This window comes from Sinohyriopsis cumingii, chromosome 8, assembly GCF_028554795.1.
Source record: "Sinohyriopsis cumingii isolate HCF-2022 chromosome 8, ASM2855479v2, whole genome shotgun sequence".
Lineage (NCBI taxonomy): Eukaryota > Metazoa > Mollusca > Bivalvia > Unionida > Unionidae > Sinohyriopsis > Sinohyriopsis cumingii.
The window spans coordinates 88,063,470-88,091,140 of NC_142968.1; the positions used below are offsets into that span (position 1 = coordinate 88,063,470).

A 27,671-nucleotide genomic window follows, 5' to 3' on the forward strand; every position below is an offset into this window, starting at 1 on the left:
TGTAATTCAATATGTTTAATGGAAGTTTTGATACATTTATACTCGACAGGAACAATATTGACATGAACTTGGTCCCATCCAGTAGCCATTGAGACACAAAAGTCCACAATAATCCAGCCCTTTGACACATGGATTTGGGAGTATGACTGAGAAATTGGTCTGTATTCCAGAACCGCCAACTGAAAATTGAAAAAGAGGAAATAAAATCATGAAAGCGATGTGCATGTGCGTGTATTTTATGATAATATGTTTATTTGCATTTATGTATTATATCTTTGATTATGGTATACTGATATTTGTTAATATGGAAAAAGGTGTCATCACCATATTGTAGTGATATCACCTCTGGAACAACTTTCTTGTTCTATCATAGAAAATTGTATTTTAATATTTGATTTATTTTCGTCAATTAGATTCTAACTTTCTCGTAAATAAAATGTTTATAAAATTAGATTATTTAGCGATATTAGCTGGAGCAAAACTTGTATATGTATTTGAAAAAACAGATAACTCGCAGAAATAGTAATTCAGTGAAACATATAATTTAGTGATAATCGAAATCAGAGTGAGCTGTATATTAATGGACTAGATTGCCAGCGGGGGAAGGCTGTTGTATTTAAATTCTTATTCTTTGTTTTAATATAGGTATTAAAAAATGTGGAACTTTTAGACCTACTTATGTATTTGATTTTTATGATTTTTTAAAATACTAGGTCACTGATTGAGGCATTACATTTGTACATAAAGAAAACTTGCCCCTGCCCTCTTAAGAAAAACTGATAATTTGCATTGGTGCAGTCAGCCACATCTATTATACTTTTATGTTTCTTTTTGTACATTTAAATAATTTTTATGTATTAGCTTCATTATGTTTCCTTCCTTTTTCCATATATCACTTAGTGTTGTATGTTTTACTTTTTGGAGAGGGAGGTAACTGTGTTTTGTATATCGATGTGAGAACTGTTTACATTATGACAAAGTAGCATATTTTGGACTTAACCTACTAAATGTGGAAACAAAATGGTGACCATAATGTATTTGCTTGCTCCTTCTGAAGTTGTCAAGGTTCGCACCCCTATTTTTATGAATAGTATTCACATTTCAATACAGACACAGAAACAATTGGCATAACATGTCAGCATGTATTCTTAAAAGTAATTTTACTCCACAGGAGCAGATAGAATTCAGAGAAATCATACATAAACATACCGATGTGAATGTTGAATGTCACCAGTGGAACAGTCTTAGAAATAATATTGCATATGGCACATTGTTTGCTATATTTTGGTGAAGAAAATTAAAGTTTTAGTACACCGACATAGTTTCTATCTTCATGACCCCACTTAGCTACGATGTCGTAGCCTCAACTTGATTTGTTGTGGTTGAGGCTACGAACTGATCCCATATCATGTAATGGAGCAAAAAGAATCATCACTAAAGTCAGAAAAACAAACAGTGTAGAAATCAACTACATAAGTATAATCATGTTGTGAAAGAAGTTTGGCTTATTTTGAATTTATTAAGCCCTTACACGATACAATAAATTGGCATGGTTACTCTAACCTTATCCTGTCCGCCAGGACAGATAACGCGAAACTCTCATCGTGACCCCTTTTCTACGTAAGGCTTGCCAGACCATATTTCGGATATTCTACGCTATAGTATTATCAATCAAGTGCGAATAATCGCTTCGTGGTGGAATTTCAAAGTTGCCGATAAACCGTATTTACTTTTAATGCGCAGACCTTCTGACTCAAAGGCGCCAAATTTTTACTACGATTTGTTTACATTTCCAAATAAGGCGTCAATGTCCGTATATGGCACACAAACAAACGAGGCTGAGAACGGAAGTAATCATTATTTTAAATAATATGGCGGACGATCTAAACAAAAATATCGGCTAAAAAAGGTAAACGAGATTTTACAACTATTTCTACAATGATTTTCGATACGGTATTAAATAAGAGGACTACTCAATTTATTGAATTATATGCAATGAATATGTTCAAAGTGGTATTATTAGGCTAAAAGAGGGCCAGGTGTGAATCACACCCGGCTTGCTCCATTAACACGTATATGCTCATGTTAGTACCCTGTCCACGAGGTACGAGTAAGGGTATTAATATTAGTACAAGACCCCACTGTGCAGTTGACATAAGAGATTCATATCTCACACTTGGGTGATACTATGAAATGTTTCAGTGTTATGTATATATCTTGAAATTTCTAGATTCAGTTAACAAAGGGGAAAAGCTTAAAATTAAGTGGCAGTTTCATGCATTCGACAATACACATACAGTTTCTTCTCTGAAAGTCTTATGTTTTCACTAAATGTTAAAAGTACATCAATATCACTTGTTTCTTTTCTTTTTGCAGGTCTCAGTTTGCATGGTAAAATATTAGGATTAATCGGTTAGTCATGCTGAAAGAAACTATAGTTTCAATCTCATCCAGATACTAATTCTGATCTAAGTGCACAAGAGAGTGACTTTGACGGACAGATTTAGCTTCCACAAGAGTTGTTTTATGGCACGTGCTTATTAAAAGCCGTGCAGGTGAAATGCTTTTTACCGTGAGCTGAATTTTCCACTGTAAATATTTGTTCTATACCTTATCTTATTATTTACTATGATTTTGTAAACTCCAGAAGATATTAAAGTCAGTTGTAAGTGAATTGCTGTCTGAGAATAAATTTCTCTGTTAAACTGTATTGAATAATTGTATATGTATGGTCAGTTTCAGTGGCTATGTATTAATGCATTTATTTGATATGTCACTTTGTAAGTTTAACAGGGTCCCACACATCAGTATATCAATATTCCGGCATGGCTTAATGTTAATTATCAAACTTTGATCTCTCCAGTTTAGATGACTGTTGTTGTGACTAACCCAAACCCCACCCCAAACACACACACACACACACACACACTGCTGCTATTAGCCTCTTCAGAGTGATAATGAAAGGTTAGAAACTGCTTGTTTTATATCAGTCTAAAAGTACTTCTAAAGCACATTATTTACTTAAATGTTTGATATCTTTAAGTTTGCTAGAAGACTTTATCGAAACTTTTAACTTCTGTCACTGACAACTAACAGCATTTCTGTCATTCCCTCTCAAAATGTATAACTTCCAAATCTCTTCTTGACATTCGTGAAACATTGTAAAGGAATTTTGATTCTGTCCTAATGCTATGGTGGTAAAGAAAGACCAAAAGCATGGTAGGTTGCAAATCAATTGAAATCTTTCAAGAAATGCAGTCAGTTATAACTCCCATGGCAAATAATGCAGTGCTATTTGCCGCAAAATAGTCATTTTCTAAAAGCAAATACCATTTTTAGTTTTGCGCACAAAAAGTTTTCGTTTATACCATTTTACTAGATAATTTCTAAATATGTAATCTGTACACAACTTTTGACATACACCGTTTTCATCCAAATTCTATTTGATGATATGGATATATTTGTGAACTAAGTGTTTCGGGCTTGTGTTGTTGTTGAAATTGATGTCAGGCATGCACACCTTCCACAGTATGTTGATAGTGAAATACCAAGAGTCAGCTAGGAAGAAGGGCTAGTCTCCCATAGCAGTAAACACATGGGTTTGGGGCATGTAGAATATCTATTAAAAAACGGCTTGGATAACAAATATTTTCAATCGCATCAGTCTGTTTAGTACACACTGTTTTGTAGAATTGTCATGTAGGAAAAGGGTTTGTGTATGGATCAAAAATGACCTTCGGACATGAAAATTACAGGTAGAAATTTTGGGTTGTGGTGCATAAACTTCTTCAGCTATGAACTGACATTGAATTCTTTGTTCGAGTGGATAATATTCGTACGCTTTGTTTTATTAGAGGTATCCGAAAAAATATGGACCTTTCTGACCTCACTTGTGTATTTGATTTTTTATACTAGGTCGCTGATTGCAGCATTACATTTGTACATAAAAACTGGCCCCTGCCCCCCTCAAGGTGTTAGTAATAATGCGTATTAAACAACTTAGAAATGTTATCACCCTTCTCACAAAAAAGAACATTCAATGTTATATAACATTCATATATTGGAAAACAGGGACTATTTTTAATCAATGAATGTACAAGAAACATATCTATCGAGCTATTTAACACACTGTTTTAAACGTTTGGCACAGGTTTTTAATAGTTTAGATATATGACATTCGATCGAAATGGAAATCGTTCTGAGAGATATCTAGAAGATTCAAGATAATCGAGTTATATATGTCTTTGCCTCACACACACACACACACACACACACACACACACACATATATATATATATATATATATATATATATATATATATATATATATATATATATATATATATATATATATATATATATATTTAACCATTTGCATTTTTATTTGTGGCTTATCATCCACGTAGTCTTTTCAACACCATACCAAATTCCCATTCCACCAATGATTTAAGAAATTGTATCTCTCACAATCAAATATCTTGCCATTCTGACAAAAAAATCTAAATCTGTAAACTTACCCAATTGTCCGCTGCCATCTGCACATTCGCAGAAGAAGCAGTCATTAGCTTTGGTATGGAAGCCGTGTGGACATTTCGTCTGGCATATGGTCCTAGCGATATCACACGCCTCCTTCAACATTGCGTCTCTGTCAACGGGCAAGCTAGTACTAACCTTTAACTCCGTTTGATTGATAACTGCTGAAAAATGTTTCAAAAACAATAGTTATGCAATATATTATAACCCCTAAGTGAATACTTGAAAAATATATTGTCTGGAATGAATGACGTAACTAAGACATGTATAGAGAACTGTCCCAAATGTTACAGGAAATATTTTTACAACAATATCCTAGGAACAGCGATTCAACTCACAAATCATTAATTAACATAGCTCGTTCCAATAAGGAAACAAATAAAAGAAATATCTCTATATTTCTCTCTTAAAGTAAACGGCACGCACGTCAATATATATATATATATATATATATATATATATATATATATATATATATATATATATATATATATATATATTAGTAGCTATATAAAGTTAGATTGTCTGTATAGACGGCGCTGATGCTTGAACGTATCTTTCAGAATACTTCCGTGTTCATTTACCTTTGACCTAGGTTACATTGGTCTCTCTTGGTCATTTCAACTGTTCCGGACGAGATTCGAATTCAAACGTGTAGCTGTACAAGATAACGGGCTATTTGTCAAGCGAAATTCAGTAATACGGATGATATATTTAGCTCAGACAAACCTAGTTTACCTGGCAGGCCACAATGACGTTGATCAGGAGGAAGTTTTATATTATTCGGTAGGTAAGTATGATTTATTTCAGATACATTACGGTTTGGGGTAGGTTTTGCTATTTTGAAAGCGAGCGAAATTCATCGAACATGTACGTAATGTACAGATGCTTAAGATAAACTTATTTGCCAAGTACATACAGCATTTTATTATGTGGTGAGGCATTAGGGTTATATTTTCTTGTAATACGGATACCCCGTCCGTCAACATGACATGTTAGTGCTAACAAACATAGCCGCCCGCTCCCTCTCCCCTCCGGATTTCACCTCTAAACATGTTTGGCCGACATCCGTAAAACTTAATAGCTGACCACTACATGTTTGTTTTCCTCCCCACGGAAGAATGTCTGCGGACGCTTTTGTTAACAGCAGGCAACAGCAGGGCTGAAAATGAAGAATGACTGACCGACAGCATGGACTATGTTAGTGTTAACAGTAATCTGACTGATTAAAAATCGGATGACGTCCGACATGGCCTATGTTAGTGTTAACAGATAGTAATCAGACTGATTAAAAATCGAATGCCCGGCCGACATGGACTATGTTAGTGTTAACAGATAGTAACAAGACTGATTAAAACTCGGATGACGTCCGACATGGACTATGTTAGTGTTAGGAGATAGTAACACGAATGATTAAAAATCGAATGTCCGGCCGACATGGCCTATGTTAGTGTCAACTGATAGTAACAATTCTGATTAAAAATCGGATGCCCAGCTGACATGTTGTTGTTGTTGAGTTTAATTATAGTGGCGTGCGCACAATTGTGCATGTGCCACTTTTTTCTGACTGCACCGCAGCCTGCTAGTTGTTCCTGGGGAAGGGAATAGTGCCACCTCCCCCAGGTTTTTATGGAGTCAAGGAACCCTGATAGTTTGGCCTCAATCTGTGGGTCCATAAAGGTCCCTTACAGTTGAATGGTTGGCTGTCAGTAGTGGGAAGGAGAACTCGGGAACGGTTCTGCTTGCTTTACACTCAGCCGACATGGACTGAGTTAGTGTTAGCGGATAGTAACAAGGCTGATTAAAAATCGAATTCCCGGCAGACATGGCGTATGTTAGTGTTAACAGATGGTAACAAGGCTGCTTAAAAATTAAACGCTCGGCCGAAATGGCCTATGTTAGTGTTAGCAGATAGTAACACGGCTAATTAAAAATCAAATGCTAGGCCGACATGACATATGTTTGTGTTAACAAATAGTAATAAAGATGATTAAAATTGTCTCATGTATTAAATGTACTACATTGTCTCATGTATTAAATGTATTACATTGTTTCATGTATTAAATGTATTACATTGTCTCTTATTAAATGTATTACATAGTCTCATGTATTAAATGTATTACATTGTCTCATGTATTAAATGTATTACATTGTCTCGTGTATTGAATGTATTACATTGTTTCATGTATTAAATGTATTACATAGTTTCATGTATTAAATGTATTACATTGGCTCATGTATTAAATGTATTACATTGTCTCATGTATTAAATGTATTACATTTGTCTCATGTATTAAATGTATTACATTGTCTCATGTACTAAATGTATTACATTGTCTCCTGTAATAAATGTATTACATTGTCTCATGTATTAAATGTTTATTTGCAGGTCTCTATCTGAAGATCATTAAACTACAGGAAATTTGTATACCATTTTTAAATTCAGGTATTATTGTCTAAAATTGAGCAATATATATGGAAGCGTAGTGACTTAAGCTTACATAATATATGTCATACGTGGTTTTTCTTTGCAAAATATCACATTTATTAGTTATATCTTAAATACATTGGTTGTAATTATCAAATAAGTATGATACTTTATCGGCTATGCTAATAAATACAAAGCTAAATATATGCGTATGGTAATGAGAAATGAGGTAATATTCTTGATTGAAATCGTTCTCAATTACATATACTGAGAATAACATCAAATCAATATCATATCTAAAAAAATTAAAATATTTTTGGTCTTTATTTTGTTTCAGATATCAATTTTTTTCATGTATGGCATTTATTATAATAAATATTCTTGAACAATGTTACTTTGTTTGTAAAATCAAATGTCTATTTTAAACTCCAGCAATAAAATGACATTTTTCAAGATTACTTTCATCGAATCCATCTATAATTAAAGCTATAGTTAATACTCTTTCACATAATGCGACCATGCATAAACCGATAGATGCGTCATCGGTTCAAGACCGAAGCACTATAACTGTTTTCATATGCTGTCGCGAATGGTGTTTGCTGCTGTGTCAAGATGATGCATTAATTCAAACGGTCTGAAAACTCTGATAACACTGGTTTCTCTTATAAAGAGCTTCAGTGATTTTATATCTTCCTTCCTGCGATTGTGTGAACATTATGCCTTCAGCTTAATCATCTGTTGCTCACGATGACTATTACTGTTTTATGGCATAGCCTAAAACATTTGCTGAAGTTGGTAAAACCCTGCTTGGTTGAGCGCTCTTCACTGTTTTAGTGATGCTATACCGTTTGCAGGTCCATGGCTTTAACGGGTTTTGGATGCAGTGTGAAGTCTTTAGCATTACCTGATTCTCGTATTGCATTAAGTTTACTTGGATATGTAATACATTATGTATTTTCGTAGTTTCATGCAAGGTTATATCACATCATTTCGTTTGAATTTACACTAGTACTGCTGGTGAAGGGGAATAATGTAATGAAAATGGCAATGTGCAATGGCAAATGAGACGGAGTTTAGTATATAACCTGAAGTTGTTGTTGGTATACTAAGCATGGTTTGGCATAAACAATATTCACATCCCTCGGGTCCCTTTACGTATTGTTCGCCACAGTCTTTTTCACATGTGTTCATGGAGAGAATACACGGATTTTTAAACACCTTCTTGGTCGTCGGAGCTCCCTGGGTTGCAGACGTTTCGTGACTTTTAATATCTGGGAGATTAACTGAAATAACTGGCATGGTGTGTGATGGTAGATTGCTAATATCGGAAGGAACAGTGGATGTTTCTTTTGTTGTCGGTTTATCTGTAAAAAATTAAAGAAAAGGGTTACCAGTGTTTTTGGTCTAATTAATTTTATTAAACTAATCTATTTCCATGGATGGTGCAAGATGACTTCAAAAACGCTCAATTAAAACAATATAAAAACTTCTCTAATGTGCACCATCATAAACCAGACAAATTTAGTAAACAACGGTACCGGTATAGACAACGGAACGATTGACGGCTTAAAAAAAATAGAGGAATCTAGTCTATCTGAAACTATGAAGAAACAAATATAACTACGGCTATTAATCTAGGTTAACAAATTCCCAATAAAAACACAGAGGTAAACAATTAAGTTTGAAGTAGGTTTGTTTAACAAAAAGAGAACAAAAATGCGCGAGTAGATACGCTTGAAGCTAAATACCACTATGAAACAGAGAAATATGTTTCACGTTTTTCACAATCACTGTCCACAAGTTGGATCACATATAAGACACTCCCATAGATTTACTGTCCACTAACTGGATGACATTTAGAATACTCCCATAGACTTAATGGACACTACATTGACGACTTTTAGGACACGCCCATAGATTTACTGGCCACTACCTAGAGGAGACTCCCGTAGACTTTTTGACCACTACCTGGATGACATATTGAACATCCCATACACATATTGGTCAATTTCTGAATGTCATGTTGAACACTCCCATATAATTCCTGGCCACTGCGTGGATGACATGGAGAAAACTCCCATATACCTACTGGCCACTACCTGGATGATATGTCGGACACCCCCGTAGAATTAATGGCCACTTCTTGGATGACCTGTAAGACACTCTCGTAGATTTATTGGTCACTGCCTGGATGACATGTTAGAAACTCTCAATGACTTTTTGGCTACTACCTGGATGACATGTAGAACACTCCTATAGACTTCCTGGACACTAAGCGGATGACATGTCGGACACTCCCATAGACTTCCTGGCCACTACCTGGATGACATGTAGGACACTCCAATGACCTCAATGGCCACTACTGACATGTAGAACACACACATAGACTTCCTCGCCACTACCTGGATGACATGTAGAACACTCCCATAGACTTCTAGGCCACCAACTGTATAACACGTATGACACTCACATATACCTACTAGCCACTGCCTGAATGGCATATATGACACTTCCATAGACTTGCTGGTCGCTACCTGGATGACACGTAGAAGACACCCATATACTTTATTGGCCACTACCTAGATCACAGAAACCGCCATATACTTACTGACCACTACCTAGATACCATTTATGACACTCCCATAGACTATATTGGCCACTGCCTGAATGACATATATGACACTTCCATAGACTTACTGACCACTACCTGGATGACATGTAGGACACTCCCATAGACTATATTGGCCACTACCTGGATCACAGGAACTCCCATAGACTTACTGACCACTACCTGGATGACATGTAGGACACTGCCATAGACTATATTGGCCACTACCTGGATCACAGGAACTCCCATAGACTTGCTGACCACTACCTAGATGACATGTAGGATACTGCCATAGACTATATTGGCCACTACCTGGATCACAGGAACTCCCATAGACTTACTGACCACTACCTAGATGACATGTAGGATACTGCCATAGACTATATTGGCCACTACCTGGATCACAGGAACTCCCATAGACTTGCTGATCACTACCTAGATGACATGTAGGATACTGCCATAGACTATATTGGCCACTACCTGGATCACAGGAACTCCCATAGACTTACTGACCACTACCTAAATGACATGTAGGATACTGCCATAGACTATCTTGGCCACTACCTGGATCACAGGAACTCCCATAGACTTGCTGACCACTACCTAGATGACATGTAGGATACTGCCATAGACTATATTGGCCACTACCTGGATCACAGGAACTCCCATAGACTTGCTGACCACTACCTAGATGACATGTAGGATACTGCCATAGACTATCTTGGCCACTACCTGGATGATTTGGATTTTAGATGCAATTTGATTACATATGAAAACGTACTAGCAATATTTTGATAATATTACGAATTTAAGTAACGATTATATTCACAGTGAAAGCGGTACGTACTCTTAGCAGGTTCCGTAAATCTGACAGCCTTGTAAAATGAGTCCTTGAGAAAAGTCATACCATAATTTCATCGACATTATTATTTATTTCGCATATTTCCTTTTTTTTACAAGCAAGTCTGAATATAACAATATTCATTTAATAGGACTACATAAATATTGTTAATACAATGCAAGATCTATTGCAACTGCAGAAAACTATATTGTGCTTTCATCGATAAGTACACACACACACACACACACACAGCAATATGGACTTCCAAAATGACCTAACATAGTCTCCTCATCAGGATATGTGCCCTTTTATATGAGTGTCATAAAACTCAAAGCTTGACAATATCTGCAGATATTAAGCAACACGTTATAAGGCTTTATGACACACTTCAAAGCTCAGCGGCATTACGTGAAGAAAAGAAATTTAACCTGTATACGTTATTGCGCATGCGCAAACCTGACATCCTCCTGGACCTGTTTGAAGTCCATCCACGCAACTTTTATGTAAACAGATATGTGCAGAGGGTATACACGGATGTGTCAGGAATGTTTCTTGTAAACTAGATAGGCCTAACTGCATTCCTCCACTGGTGCTAAATGGTATAACAGGGACTGAAAAAGGAAATTCTCAAAATTAAATGGAATAAAAATAGAGCGTGGTCAACGATCACTCCATTTGCCGACTGTATACATCAATTACGATTTAATACTAGATTTCTCTAGACTAATGTTGTTATTCTGGTAACTATTTCAAAACTTAATTTGCAGTACAATTTTACTTTGAGAATAGCAAGTGCTAGCCTGGTAGGAATTGAACAAACGAGTCGTTTTCATTAACTGAACTTAACCCACACATGCATCTCTCACGAATCATACCCGTATATGATAAGGATTATTTCTTGCAAATTAAATTTCTTTAAGAATAATTATTTGATCATATTTAAGATAGGATTGTACTTTTCTACCATCCAACCAACCCAGTTCCCTGAATCCAACACTGCTGAAAATACTAAGCCTTTCATATTTCCTTTATATGTACTATACATAAGAATAAACAAGATTATATATGGAGAAATAAGCTCTTTTTTAACTGTCAATGTGATTGCATTGCTTGATTCCTCTCGGTGGTTATATATGTGCTGTATGTTTAGCAGTCTCTGTTTGAAAGATACATCAAAGATCATGCTGGCATTTGCGGGAGAGTTAAGGGAGGGCTTATCCGAAGTGTCGTCTGGTAAGCAGTCTCGTGTAGACTTAATTTATTAAACCAATTTCTTTATCTTTGCAGCACGACATTCATTCATATGACAAGGTCATTTGGAATGTGTAGCTGTTTTGTGAAACTCAGTGTGCGTATAAAAACTGTGTGGGTTTCTCTCATTGTCTATAACGTAAATAACTTCCCGACATATTAATTTACGGTGGTTTAATTTATGATGACTTTTTGTGTTGAATGATTTTGTAGATGTGCCAGAATCATTCAAGGAAACTGTCTTGTACACAAAAGTATGTAGTTTATATTTTGTTATCTGATATAGACACAATTTGTAATATCTTGATTACCTAAGAATCAAACTAACAGTCATTATTTCATTTCCTTTAAAATTATCAGTTACTTCGTACAACAATTTTAGTCCACTTTTGTCATAGTTATCTTTCAAAATTTAGAAATACTGTCGAAGCTCAGTTCTGACATGCTTATCTCTTTCCTGCATTTGCTACATTCTCACTTATTTGTGGCTGTCTCGTTATTCTTTTCAGGTGAATTCACTTTTGTTGACTTGTGATAATTTGCCATTTGCTTTTGTTCTTCATCTTACAATTAAACAATTGTTACACTAAGCATAATACGTGAAACCATAACATAATCTAAGATTTTCAAATGAATCACTTTATAAAATTTATTATTTTAAAGATTCTTCTGATAATTATTAATAAATGCCGGAGAATCAGACAACAAAAATAAATTTCGTATGCGTCTATGTTTTCTTTTCTGTTTATTGGTAGGTATGTATATTCTTTGTTGACAATGTCCTGTACTATAATCTGATCCATACACTATTGTGTATGTACACTTCTTAAAATAAATTATATGCAATAGCATTATTAAAGAAATATTTCATTGCTTCTGTAAAATATAGGTTCATCATATAACTCTGTGCATATACAATTTGCTGGGTAACTGTTTCACAGCATAATCATATTGTTTTCTGTTGCTGAGTTCCAAAACCGTTCTGCGATTAGCTTAACTGCTTTATCTGCATAAAATCATGACAAAGTTTAAACTACTCCGTCCTTAACTTGACAAAGCTGTCTTGGATGCCACATCGATAATTCTCCTTTTTGCAATGTAGTCGTTAAATTAATAATAGATAATAGTACTAAGACAAATAAAGGCTAGTGGAGCAACTCCACATGTAATAATTTCTCATAAACCCATTTGTAAAACAACATATACTCAAGGAAAATGTTTAGGTTTATTTTTTCCTTGTTGTTGTTTAGTGGGGGTTGGAGGTTGGGGGGATAAGTTCCTGCCCCTAACCAATTCATACGTTGTATACAGCAATGTATGTCTTTCTCATACTTGTTCAGTATTCATGGCCAACTATATATGTATTCCTTTAAATGTATGCAGACGTTGATATATGCTTTTCCTTGATGGACACTGATGTTGTCGCTGCGCAGAAAGTCTTTTCTTGCTGGGACAATGGCTGTGTACTTGGTACCTTTTCACTCATTATCTAATAGGAAATAGTGTAGTTTTATCGAGTAACAATTTGGTCAGATAACATTCAATTTTCTATCAGTTAGTTTATTGTAAACTGGATAAGAGAAATGGGACTGACTAGCTTTAACCATTGTTGAAGGCGGACCAATTTTAAAATATGGAGATTTTTCAAAAGTATTATGTAGGCAACAGTGAAACCAGAGCTTAATGTTACGTGTCAGATTGTGTTGATAATGGTTTTGTTTCAACGCACATTAGCTGCTCTTTTTAGCCAAAGATAGCCAAGTGGCGCTGAGATTTAACATTCTCATGTGCATTTCAACATTGTATATTGATGTTACTTGTGCAAATATAGAGTTAAAATTTGTGTCAGCTAACAGTCCATGTGCTCTCAGGTAATCAAATGAGAATGAATTAAGTAAAAGTGAAAAAATAGCATTACCATCTCTTCAATGTATATATTTGATGGTGGAGATCTGGACGTCTTAAATACATTCTTTTAAGACATGCTGAATGCAGATGTTAAAGCATAAATGTGTGCTGAATCATAAATAGCAAAGTTAGCAAAGATTTTTTTAAGCTCATGTTGTTTTTATTGTCTGACAAAATAATCAAATGGGATTAGGGTTCTGGACTGAAGAATATGTGTAGAAAACTAAGCTTTGTTGCCTACAAAATGCATGAAACGGCTACCTAACTAATAATATATTCTATTGTTTGACCTTGTATATTTTTTTTTCATTTAGTGTGACTTTCATCGGGTGATTTCACAGTATTATATTTATTTGAATGTTCCCCTTTCGGTTATTATTTAAATTGCTGCAAACGTTTCCCAGTTTTTTTTAAACACGTGGATCGCATCCTAATTATGATTTTCTGTTTTATTTGTATATGTGGGGTTTGGTAGGTTGGGGTGGGGTGCTCCCAATATATTATTTAAATTACTATGGAAATCCCACCCAGGCTCGATTTTATAGGAAGTTAAACTAGTGATAGATAGGGTAAAGCTCCGAGCCCCCAGCCAGCAATACCGACAGTTAAATTATTGAGAACACAAAGGTGAAATTCAAAGAAATAACAATTTAATACAATTCAATATTCAATGATAATAATTTCCGAATCACTCTTCTTCCTCTCGACCAAGTAATAGCCTATTGCATCCTTTAATTTATAGTGTGAGATCTCTTTTCCACCTGTCCTTGTTTTCTACTCATCTGTATCTCTCCTATCCCGCCAATCCCTTCTTTCCTTCCGATTTCCCTCCTAACTCCTTGTCCTTGACTGCTCCTTCTCCAGTTTCTCCTCCTCGAATCCTTTTCCACTTCTCTACTAGTCTCTATTCCGTCTCTCTCCTAGAGAATCGGGACTAAACCACACCGGATGTTTGTCCCTGAAAAGCTTCCTGTACGAAGTTTTGTCTTTCCTTATAATTTCCTAAGTTTTCCCGCCAATTCACGAGTGGCTTCCCGGAGTTATTGCTACAACTTCTCAGCACAATGTTTCACAATGATTTGGGTTTCTAGTCTATAGCACTCAGTTAAATTCGGGTAGAAATGGTGACCACACCCTCCCTTAATTCCGACTTGATATCGATTCTAGCTTGTTATATTGAACTAAGCAGACAATGATCCGGTCGTCTCTCAACTTGGTGAGATTTACGACACCAATAATGGTACATTGTTCTTAAACAAAGCTGTCAACGTCCATATGTGATTTTTGACACCCAACAAGATGAGCTCTCGTAATAAATACGAACAGGACCACTATAGCCGCAGGGTATAACATATACACATTGCTTTTAACATAGTCCATTGTTCTTGGCTTACGTAATCGCGGACAGGCAACGTGACAACTCCCCAACGCTTGAGAATAAAATCAAATGCAAATGCGCGTTACTACACGTAAAAAAGAACAAAATCATAGCGACGCGACTCACTGACTGTGGACACGAATATACACACAACATATGGTTATCTACAGAGCGATCTATGTCATTTCAGCGCTCCTTATCATAAAATCAGCGCCTACGTTCTCGGTTCATTTCATGTATCTGATCTGCATCTGGTACTGCTGTAAGAACAGCAACCATCGCACCAAGCGTCCATTCAACAATTTCGACTGCGCGAGATAGGCAACGGGTTGGGGGTCAGTTTCCAACATGAACTTCCGTCCGTACAAGTACCTCTCTAACCGTGATGTCCCGAACACGATTTCGAGGCATTCCCTCTCCGATACGGAGTAGTTCTTCTCGGCAGCAGACAATTTCCGACCGCCATACCCGACAGGAAAAAGCGTCCCCTCTGCTCTTGCAGTAATACTGCTCCCAGTCCCGTGTCACATGCATCAGTGCGAAGCATGAAGTCTTTGGACAGATCCAGTAGACGGAGAAGCGCGTCGGATGTAAGTCTATCCTTCAGCGTTTGGAAAGCGTGCTCACATGCACCCGTCCAAAGAACTTTACTCGGAGCCCGTTTCTTGGTTAGCTCCAACAACGGCTCCGCAATCACACTGAAATTGGCCACATACCTCCGGTAATACCCGGCTAATCCCAGGAATGACCTTACCTCAGTTTTTGTGGTGGGCGGTGCGGTGTTTCTTAGCTGTTCCACATTCAACCTTTCGGGAGACAACGCGCCTTGACTCAGGGTATGTCCCAAATAGTCCGGAACCCAAAGGCGACATATGGAAGGGCGAGCTGTCAATCCCGAATGACGTATCCGTTATAATCGTCAGCTAGCAGAGTGAGGTGTTCACCGACGTCTCTGTGGCTAGCAAGAGATCATCCATGAAGTTGTGGACACCCCTATCGCGCAACGGCTCCAACAACTTTCGCATCATTCGAGTGAAGACTCTGGGCGCATTCTGGACTCCGAACGGCATGACCAACCATTGGTAGGTCCCATCGGGAGTAGCAAAAAACTTTTGATTCTCATATATGTTATTTTGAATCTCATCTAGCCTTGACCATCTTTTTATACCATCCAAAACTGATAAATAAATATACCTTATCTCTTGAGACCGTGATTGTTGCTTTTGCAGTAAACCGATGAGATTTTAATAGTAGAACCATGACCCATTATTTATGCTATGGAAAATATTTAAATTTGTTGTGTGCTGTTGCTGCAGACTTTTCCACAGCTTATATTTCCAAAGGTACGCCCCGTTTTCCAATTAAAACAGGATTTGTTGCGAAGAAGCATCATCGTCGTTGGCGACGATGCTCTGTGTCTACAGGTCCTCTGAAGCCTTGTATGTGCCATTTTTGTGCAATATCAACTCTGTTGTAGAACAGTCGACTAACTTTAAAAGAAAATGTGTGTTCGAAATATTAATTTACCCATACATGATATTGCATTTATTACAAATTTCCAAGTGGGATCGAGAGATTATGGTATAGCTTAATTAGAAGACATTAATTTAAAATGACGAGAAAATGTACTTTCCCGTTTTTAATATGGTGTAATATAATGAAAGCACATAGACAGGATGCGGGAGTGCGGTTATTTGAATTTATCAGCAGATCACTTTGTATTTGAATTATATATTATTGGTGGGTGAATTCCAGAAAGGTAGTACTATTATAATTTTTGCAAGACGACTTCCACTCTCACATACCAGATGCTTATGTATGCAAAGGAGACATGTGTTACACTGTATGCAACTAATTCACTTGAGCAAACATGTTGTTTTATCGCAATATTTGTTTGCATTCTCAACGAAGCATGTCTGCTCTGTGGTTTATGTGGTTATAGTGTAAGCCTCGGATGCAGGTGGTCGCTAGTCGCGGGTTGGAATCCTGGCCGAGTCTTGCCAACGACTTATAAAAATGGTACTAGCAGCTGCCTCGCTTTGCCTTCAACATTACGAGGTTAGGGTTGGGATTGGTTGGCCTAGTGTCAGGATAATGCGACTGAGTAGGACATGATGCTACAAGTCTGCGGCATGATGCCCCTGTGCTATACATCACCATAAACCGCCACACTGCATACATCGTAGCAATCTGACTTAACAATTATTAAAGCTAAGTTAAAAATCTTAATCACAAATACACACTGAAAGAAGCATTTGCCAAAATATGTTTATGCATGTTATCTGAATTCAAGCGTGATTGCAGGACCTTTCAAGATATGGTCTGATAAAATGAGTGGGTAATACTTTAATGTCTAGTGCGCCATCTTCCGAGCAAGCATGCGAGCGTAGAAACAATTGTTCCGGCTTCCAAATTAGGAACTACTACTAACCTGGAGGGGGGATTGGTGGGTGGTTGTGTTTCTCTTACGGCTACAGCAAAATCAATATATTTTGTGCTATAAAAGGTAAAACATTTTGTTTAAAAGCACACGGTTCTAGTTTATCCTTCGCGCATGCTATTGACAAATACTATCACTCTAAACAGTTCACAATGTGTGTATTTCATTTGTGCCTGCACTGTAGCTTGGCTTATTTATCCTCATTTATCCACAGAAATGTGAAGCAAAAACATCCTTACCGACATTACCTCCTTGAGGAATTGAGCACGAGCAGAGGTAACATCCCATTGAAGAGAGGACATATCCGTTGGGACAACTTAGATTACACGGAGAACTGCACATTCTTGAATTGGAGCTTCCGCTTTGACTTAAACTGAACAAGAATCCTGCAGCTTTTCTGATCTCTGCAACTGAGACTGAAATTTGTCAATACTTAATACTAAACTCAACACAAGCTGCAACATACTTTAAGCTATAAATCAATCTTGGTAATATGGTTAATGAAGGCTGGTTACACACACACACACACACACACACACACATACATACATACGCACGCACGCACGCAGACAGACATATTGACAGTCATCTGTAAACAGTATTGATAATTAATTAATTAACAATTATTCCTCTTCCTCGACCGTTCAAACTGTCAGTAACATGTTTACAATTATAAAAATTCCCCTCCACAAACAGTTTTAGTGTATGTTATGAAAATTATACGACTATTAAAACTAATGAAAAATACAAGGGGTATACAAAAACCTTACAATAGACTGCAAGCAGTAAGATGCAGAAGTATGAGATTCAACGGAATTCAATGGTATGTGGTCAAAACAGAATTGAACATCACGCTGTTAGTTCATAATTAGAGGGAAAGAACTGAAGAAAATAATACACTAGAACAATTCAAATATCGACAAAGCGAAAACGTACCTGTCAAAAGATTTGTTTCTTCAAATAATGAGAGAACATCATTCTTTTTGCAAGTAAAAGATTTGTATCATGGACAAAATTCAATACACAATAGAAGTTAAATATACATAACATTTGTTAACTAATGAAGTCTGAATAAACACTGTTTCCTGGAAGACTTTGCTAGTAGATTGACATGTTTAGGAGAAAGTTGTTTCAAGGCCGCATTTTTCAAACTCGCCATGATCAATAAAATGAGTGCAGCCGTAACAAAAGGTCGATTTTAATACATATTGATAACCATGTCCTCTTTGTCTAGTTACTGCTCAGTATATAAAAGTCATTAATTATAAGTCAGAGGTGAACCGTTTTCGAAATAAATTTCATTGTGACTTATTTTGTGTGGAATATAGTAGTTTGTCCTAGACCTCCATTTATGCCAAGTTTTTGTCAATATATGATTTACTGACAAAACGATAACGCGGATGCACAAATACCGTACCAAAGTCCCTCCCCAGTTGGGTTCTTTGTCTTTTTCTTTGGACTTGTGATTTAGCCGATAAATAACATAATTTCGTCTTGGTAAGCACATCCATAGATGTATGACTAAAATTAAAACAAAAAAATAATTGTTTATTTTAAGTTCACTTTGTCTTGTCCATGATGAGTTACTCGATATCAAAAGAGAATTATGTTTTTTCAAGGATAGTTCCATATCACTGCTTCTGCGACATGAAGAGGAGTTGTCACTGGTGTTTGCTGGCTATCGTTGTTAGCAAATACAGAATCTGAGTAGAGGAGACAACATTCTTTTGTCTCCATGTTCCAAAATTAAGTTTTCAATCGCTGTTCATATAACACAAAACACCCAGAGATTTGTCAGCAAAAGACAATTTGATTTTTAGATAAATGTTCTCCATATTACATCCACCGTGATGATTGTTGTTCTTTTTGTAGTTCTTGGAGAGATTAAATCTACGATGGCATGTAAAGTATTTAACGGCTTTGTTGTGTACTTATTCTTCGTTTATAGTCGATGATATGTGAAGGTAGAATAGAAGAATATAAACTGGTTGATATGCTTCCTTTGAACATTCACATCGTGGATAGGTTTTCCCCACTTTACGTGTCCTGTATTTGAGAATACTTTCAATATCGTACGCGTATTCTCTTATTTTGGTCACTCGTTGCACGGAGAATTTTCCTTTTAGCACATCTAGATTCCCTATTTCTATCTCTCTATCTCTCTCTTTATATATATATATATATATATATATATATATATATATATATATATATATATATATATATATATATATATATAACCTCTACTTGACATTATAATTTTATTTAAAGGTGTAACACACTTTAAAAGGTAGGGATCTATTTCGAATACAGGAGGGGTTCCTGCAACTTTGATTGGGCCTAATGGACATCAGAATAATAATTTCGTGATGCACACTCACACACACACACACACACACACACACACATATATATATATATATATATATATATATATATATATATATATATATATATATATATATATATATATATATATATAGAGAGAGAGAGAGAGAGAGAGAGAGAGAGAGAGAGAGAGAGAGAGAGAGAGAATGTTTGATTTGGATTTTTAACGTAGCGTTAACAATTTTTCAGTCATATCAATACGATGTCTGCAGTGTGACAGTTTATAGTGATGTCTAGCACTGGGGCATCATGCTGCAGACACGTAAAGCATGATGTCCCACCCAGTATCATTATCCTGACACCAGGCCGACTTCTCCTAACACTAACCTCTTAATGCTGAACGCCAAGCGAGGCAGCTGTAAGTACCTTTTTTGTCAGTCTTTGGTATGACTCAGCCGGGAATCAAACCCACGACATCAAGCATCCGAGGCGGACGCTCTAACCAGAGAGACATACATACATACATACATATATACATATATACATACATACATACATACATACATACAATATTCTTTAATACCATTATTATATCGCGTCTGAAGCTAAATCTGCGTTTGAACCAACATACTACGATACACCCATTCAAAGTATAGCTAATGTGTAGCTGAAAGTTTAAACATGCCAGGAACACACCTAATGTGTAAGATGTGATGGTTAAGACTGAAATGATTCCTCAAGCTGGTTTTTAAGTGATGGCTAAGGCAGAGATTAATTACACAGCTAATGTGTAACTACTGGTTAAGACAGAGAATAGTTACACAGTTAATGTGTAACTACTGGTTAAGACAAAGAATAGTTACACAGCTAATGTGTAACTACTGGTTAAGACAGAATAATTACATAGCTAATGTGCAACTACTGGTTAAGACAGAGAATAATTACACAGTTAATGTGTAACTACTGGTTAAGACAGAGAATAATTACACAGCTAATGTGTAACTACTGTTTAAGACAGAGAAAAATTACACAGCTAATGTGTAACTACTGGTTAAGACAGAGAATAATTACACAGCTAATGTGTAACTACTGGTTAAGACAGAGAATAATCATATGGCTTAAGCGGAGGTGATGGCTACGACAGAAAATGATTATATTGGAAATGTGTAAGTGATGGATAAGACGGAAAAGAATCATTGAGGTAACGTGTAAGTGATCATTAATACAGTGGTTAATCATAAAGACAATTTGTAAGTAATGGTTAAGATAGAGACAAATCATGTAGGTAATGCGTAAGTGAAGGTTGAGACAGGAAAGAATTATATTGCTAGTGTGTAAGTGACGGTTAAGAAAGAGAATTGTCATATTGAAAATAATTAAGTGAAAATAAAAAGAATTATTCAACCGATATGATAGTGAAATTTAAGGCAGAGAAGATTCATATAGTGAATGTGTATGTGATGGTTAAGACAGAGAAGATTCATATAGTGAATGTGTAAGTGATGTTTAAGACAGAGAAGATTAGAGAAGATTCATATAGTGAATGTGTAAGTGATGGTTAAGACAGAGAAGATTCATATAGTGAATGTGTAAGTGATGGTTAAGACAGAGAAGATTAATATAGTGAATGTGTAAGTGATGGTTAAGACAGAGAAGATTCATATAGTGAATGTGTAAGTGATGGTTAGGACAGAGAAGATTCATATAGTGAATGTGTAAGTGATGGTTAGGACAGAGAAGATTCATATTGTGAATGTGTAAGTGATTGTTAAGACAGAGAAGATTCATATTGTGAATGTGTAAGTGATTGTTAAGACAGAGAAGATTCATATAGTGAATGTGTAAGTGATGGTTAAGACAAGGAAGAATCATATAGTGAATGTGTAAGTGATTGTTAAGACAGAGAAGATTCATATAGTGAATGTGTAAGTGATGGTTAAGACAGAGAAGATTCATATAGTGAATGTGTAAGTGATGGTTAGGACAGAGAAGATTCATATTGTGAATGTGTAAGTGATTGTTAAGACAGAGAAGATTCATATTGTGAATGTGTAAGTGATTGTTAAGACAGAGAAGATTCATATAGTGAATGTGTAAGTGATGGTTAAGACAAGGAAGAATCATATAGTGAATGTGTAAGTGATGGTTAAGACAGAGAAGATTCATATTGTGAATGTGTAAGTGATTGTTAAGACAGAGAAGATTCATATAGTGAATGTGCAAGTGATGGTTAAGACAGAGAAGATTCATATAGTGAATGTGTAAGTGATGGTTAAGACAGAGAAGATTCATATAGTGAATGTGCAAGTGATGGTTAAGACAGAGAAGATTCATATAGTGAATGTGTAAGTGATGGTTAAGACAGAGAAGATTCATATAGTGAATGTGCAAGTGATGGTTAAGACAGAGAAGATTCATATAGTGAATGTGCAAGTGATGGTTAAGACAGAGAAGATTCATATAGTGAATGTGCAAGTGATGGTTAAGACAAGGAAGAATCATATAGTGAATGTGTAAGTGATGGTTAAGACAGAGAAGATTCATATAGTGAATGTGCAAGTGATGGTTAAGACAGAGAAGATTCATATAGTGAATGTGCAAGTGATGGTTAAGACAGAGAAGATTCATATAGTGAATGTGCAAGTGATGGTTAAGACAGAGAAGATTCATATAGTGAATGTGCAAGTGATGGTTAAGACAGAGAAGATTCATATAGTGAATGTGTAAGTGATGGTTAAGACAGAGAAGATTCATATAGTGAATGTGTAAGTGATGGTTAAGGCAGAGAAGATTCATATAGTGAATGTGCAAGTGATGGTTAAGACAGAGAAGATTCATATAGTGAATGTGTAAGTGATGGTTAAGACAGAGAAGATTCATATAGTGAATGTGTAAGTGATGGTTAAGACAGAGAAGATTCATATAGTGAATGTGCAAGTGATGGTTAAGACAGAGAAGAATCATATAGCGAGTATGTAGGTGAGTATAATGACAAAGAATCATAGAGCTAATGTGCACGTGATGAGTAAGATAGATAAGTATCATATATCTAATCTGTACTTTAAGACAGAGACGATTCATGTGGCTATTGTGTAAGTGATGGTTTAGGCGGAGTAGGATCTTACCTGATATGCAAGTGATGGTTAAGATAGAGAAGAAACATATGGCTTATTTGTAACATTTATTAAGACAGTAGGGAATGGATATATATATATATATATATATATATATATATATATATATATATATATATATATATATATATATATATATTGTGCAAGTGATGGTTTAGGAAGTTCCGAATCAAAGCTATTACGCAACTGATCGGTGAGACACAGCAGATTCGTATAGTTAATGTGTACATGATAATTAAAACGAACAAGATTTTTGTAGCTAATGTGTAAGTGATGCTTATGACAGAAGATTCATATAACTAATGTGTAAGTGATGGTTATGACAGAAGATTCATATAACTAATGTGTAAGTGATGGTTATGACAGAAGATTCATAATGTGTAAGTGATGGTTAAGACAGAAGATTCATATAGCTAATGTGCAAGTGATGGTTAAGACAGAAGGTTCATATAACTAATGTGCAAGTGATGGTTATAACAGAAGATTCATATAACTAATGTGTAAGTGATGGTTATGACAGAAAATTCATGTAACTAATGTGTAAGTGATGGTTAAGACAGAAAATTCATATAACTAATGTGTAAGTGATGGTTAAGACAGAAAATTCATATAACTAATGTGTAAGTGATGGTTATGACAGAAGATTCATATAACTAATGTGTAAGTGATGATTAAGACAGAAAATTCATGTAACTAATGTGTAAGTGATGGTTAAGACAGAATATTCATATAACTAATGTGTAAATGATGGTTAAGACAGAAAATTCATATAACTAATGTGTAAGTGATGGTTATGACAGAAGATTCATATAACTAATGTGTAAGTGATGGTTAAGGCAGAAGGTTCATATAACTAATGTGTAAGTGATTTTTATGACAGAAGATTCATATAACTAATGTGTAAGTGATGGTTAAGACAGAAAATTCATGTAACTAATGTGTAAGTGATGGTTAAGACAGAAGATTCATATAACTAATGTGTAAGTGATGGTTAAGACAGAAGATTCATATAGCTAATGTGTAAGTGATGGTTAAGACAGAAGATTCATATAACTAATGTGTAAGTGATTTTTTAAGACAGAAGATTCATATAACTAATGTGTAAGTGATGGTTATGACAGAAGGTTCATATAACTAATGTGTAAGTGATGGTTATGGCAGAAGGTTCATATAACTAATGTGTAAGTGATTTTTATGACAGAAGATTCATATAGCTAATGTGTAAGTGATGGTTAAGACAGAAAATTCATGTAACTAATGTGTAAGTGATGGTTAAGACAGAAGATTCATACAACTAATGTGTAAGTGATGGTTAAGACAGAAGATTCATATAGCCAATGTGTAAGTGATGGTTAAGACAGAAGATTCATATAACAAATGTGTAAGTGATGGTTAAGACAGAAGATTCATATAACTAATGTGTAAGTGATGGTTAAGACAGAAAATTCATGTAACTAATGTGTAAGTGATGGTTAAGACAGAAGATTCATATAACTAATGTGCAAGTGATGGTTATGACAGAAGATTCATATAGCTAATGTGTAAGTGATGGTTAAGACAGAAGATTCATATAACTAATGTGTAAGTGATGGTTAAGACAGAAGATTCATATAACTAATGTGTAAGTGATGGTTAGGACAGAAGATTCGTATAACTAATGTGTAAGTGATGGTTATGGCAGAGGGTTCATATAACTAATGTGCAAGTGATTTTTATGACAGAAGATTCATATAACGAATGTGTAAGTGATGGTTAAGACAGAAGATTCATATAACTAATGTGTAAGTGATGGTTAAGACAGAAGATTCATATAACTAATGTGTAAGTGATGGTTAAGACAGAAGATTCATATAACCAATGTGTAAGTGATGGTTAAGACAGAAGATTCATATAACTAATGTGTAAGTGATGGTTATGACAGAAGGTTCATATAACTAATGTGTAAGCGATGGTTATGGCAGAAGGTTCATATAACTAATGTGTAAGTGATTTTTATGACAGAAGGTTCATATAACTAATGTGTAAGTGATGGTTAAGACAGAAAATTCATGTAACTAATGTGTAAGTGATGGTTAAGACAGAAGATTCATATAACTAATGTGTAAGTGATGGTTAAGACAGAAGATTCATATAGCTAATGTGTAAGTGATGGTTAAGACAGAAGATTCATATAACTAATGTGTAAGTGATGGTTAAGACAGAAGATTCATATAACTAATGTGTAAGTGATGGTTAAGACAGAAGATTCATATAACTAATGTGTAAGTGATGGTTAAGACAGAAGATTCATATAACTAATGTGTAAGTGATGGTTAAGACAGAAGATTCATATAACTAATGTGTAAGTGATGTTTATGGCAGAAGGTTCATATAACTAATGTGTAAGTGATTTTTATGACAGAAGATTCATATAACTAATGTGTAAGTGATGGTTGAGACAGAAAATTCATGTAACTAATGTGTAAGTGATGGTTAAGACAGAAGATTCATATAACTAATGTGTAAGTGATGGTTAAGACAGAAGATTCATATAACTAATGTGTAAGTGATTTTTTAAGACAGAAGATTCATATAACTAATGTGTAAGTGATGGTTATGACAGAAGGTTCATATAACTAATGTGTAAGTGATGGTTATGGCAGAAGGTTCATATAACTAATGTGTAAGTGATTTTTATGACAGAAGATTCATATAACTAATGTGTAAGTGATGGTTAAGACAGAAAATTCATGTAACTAATGTGTAAGTGATGGTTAAGACAGAAGATTCATACAACTAATGTGTAAGTGATGGTTAAGACAGAAGATTCATATAGCTAATGTGTAAGTGATGGTTAAGACAGAAGATTCATATAACAAATGTGTAAGTGATGGTTAAGACAGAAGATTCATATAACTAATGTGTAAGTGATGGTTAAGACAGAAAATTCATGTAACTAATGTGTAAGTGATGGTTAAGACAGAAGATTCATATAACTAATGTGCAAGTGATGGTTATGACAGAAGATTCATATAACTAATGTGTAAGTGATGGTTACGACAGAAGATTCATATAACTAATGTGTAAGTGATGGTTAAGACAGAAGATTCATATAACTAATGTGTAAGTGATGGTTAGGACAGAAGATTCGTATAACTAATGTGTAAGTGATGGTTATGGCAGAAGGTTCATATAACTAATGTGCAAGTGATTTTTATGACAGAAGATTCATATAACGAATGTGTAAGTGATGGTTAAGACAGAAGATTCATGTAACTAATGTGTAAGTGATGGTTAAGACAGAAGATTCATATAGCTAATGTGTAAGTGATGGTTAAGACAGAAAATTCATATAACTAATGTGTAAGTGATGGTTATGACAGAAGATTCATATAACTAATGTGTAAGTGATGGTTAAGACAGAAGATTCATATAACTAATGTGTAAGTGATGGTTATGACAGAAGATTCATATAGCTAATGTGTAAGTGATGGTTAAGACAGACGATTCATATAACTAATGTGTAAGTGATGGTTAAGACAGAAGATTCATATAACTAATTTGTAAGTGATGGTTATGGCAGAAGGTTCATATAACTAATGTGCAAGTGATTTTTATGACAGAAGATTCATATAACTAATGTGTAAGTGATGGTTAAGACAGAAGATTCATATAGCTAATGTGTAAGTGATGGTTAAGACAGAAGATTCATATAACCAATGTGTAAGTGATGGTTAAGACAGAAGATTCATATAACTAATGTGTAAGTGATGGTTATGACAGAAGGTTCATATAACTAATGTGTAAGTGATGGTTATGGCAGAAGGTTCATATAACTAATGTGTAAGTGATTTTTATGACAGAAGATTCATATAACTAATGTGTAAGTGATGGTTAAGACAGAAAATTCATGTAACTAATGTGTAAGTGATGGTTATGACAGAAGATTCATATAACTAATGTGCAAGTAATGGTTATGACAGAAGATTCATATAGCTAATGTGTAAGTGATGGTTATGACAGAAGATTCATATAACTAATGTGTAAGTGATGGTTAAGACAGAAGACTCACATAGCTTATGATTATGTAATGGTTAAGAGAGGGAAGAATCATATACCCGATGTTAGTGAAGTGAAGGCTAAGACAATTTACAGCCACTGAGAACGTGAGTTTTATAGAAATCATTGACGAAAATAAAATATAGCACTGAAAGCACACAAATTATAATTTAAATTTATCAATTCATACATTCTTATAGCCCAGTGAAAGTGTCGAACATTATGAATGAAAAATGCACGGCTTGCGAACTTAATTATTTCTACTGTGTAATTACGATTGAACCAACCCTTACCTTACAAAATATATTGAATATGTCACCTTTGTAGACAATACTCCATTATCCGTTACATATAAAGATGTGCAATGTTGATCTAGTATAAGTTTTTGATTAGACGTAAACCTAAATTGAAGTCCTTCATCAGGAATGGCAGGTACAATGAATGCTTTGTGAACAAAGTCCGTCATCAGGGACTCTGAATGGCAGGTACAATGAATGATTTGTGAACAGTGTAACATTTGTGACATGCCTGAATATTCTAACTTATTGTTTATAAAAACTAAAGGAAGGATGAAGAAGATGGGTGTGTTTTACATACCTATTACAATTACAAGACTAATCAAGCTTTTCGCCATCTTTCCGCCGAACCTCTGCTTACGGTGATGCATATAAACTAAACGGTTGTTTTAAAGAGTTCATTCGGTTCACGCGCAATCAGTAATACAAGAGTTTATATCACCAGTGCTCGGCAGGTGGGAAAGCAATTGAAACAACAACAAGGTAA

General features: G+C 35.2%; 1 protein-coding gene across 2 annotated transcripts; it reads right to left on the reverse strand.

Annotated features, from left to right (window-relative positions):
• Nucleotides 1–27,626, reverse strand: LOC149794091 (uncharacterized). 2 transcript variants are annotated; one of them, XM_089968049.1, is made up of 6 exons: nucleotides 27,486–27,626; nucleotides 17,628–17,804; nucleotides 10,840–11,022; nucleotides 8,048–8,326; nucleotides 4,519–4,695; nucleotides 1–179 (listed from the first exon to the last, which is right to left on the reverse strand). In XM_089968049.1, exons 1-6 carry the CDS (start codon nucleotides 27,553–27,555, stop codon nucleotides 37–39), a joined length of 1,029 nt encoding a protein of 342 aa, XP_089824175.1. In that variant the 5' UTR covers nucleotides 27,556–27,626; the 3' UTR covers nucleotides 1–36. The 2 variants fall into 2 exon arrangements, with proteins under 2 accessions (XP_089824175.1, XP_089824174.1); XM_089968048.1 differs by having other exon boundaries at nucleotides 4,519–4,698.
• Between the last annotated feature and the right edge of the window lie 45 nt (nucleotides 27,627–27,671).

What these genes read in the sequence shown, in the direction of transcription:
- LOC149794091 (XM_089968048.1), bottom strand. Translation starts at nt 27,555, where the DNA reads ATGCATCACCGTAAGCAGAGGTTCGGCGGAAAGATGGCGAAAAGCTTG. An exon ending in TAGTCTTGTAATTGTAATAG is followed by an intron (nt 17,805 to 27,485) that starts GTATGTAAAACA and finishes GACAAATTTCAG; the next exon opens with TCTCAGTTGCAGAGATCAGA. An exon ending in TCCTCAAGGAGGTAATGTCG is followed by an intron (nt 11,023 to 17,627) that starts GTAAGGATGTTT and finishes TTCCTTTTTCAG; the next exon opens with TCCCTGTTATACCATTTAGC.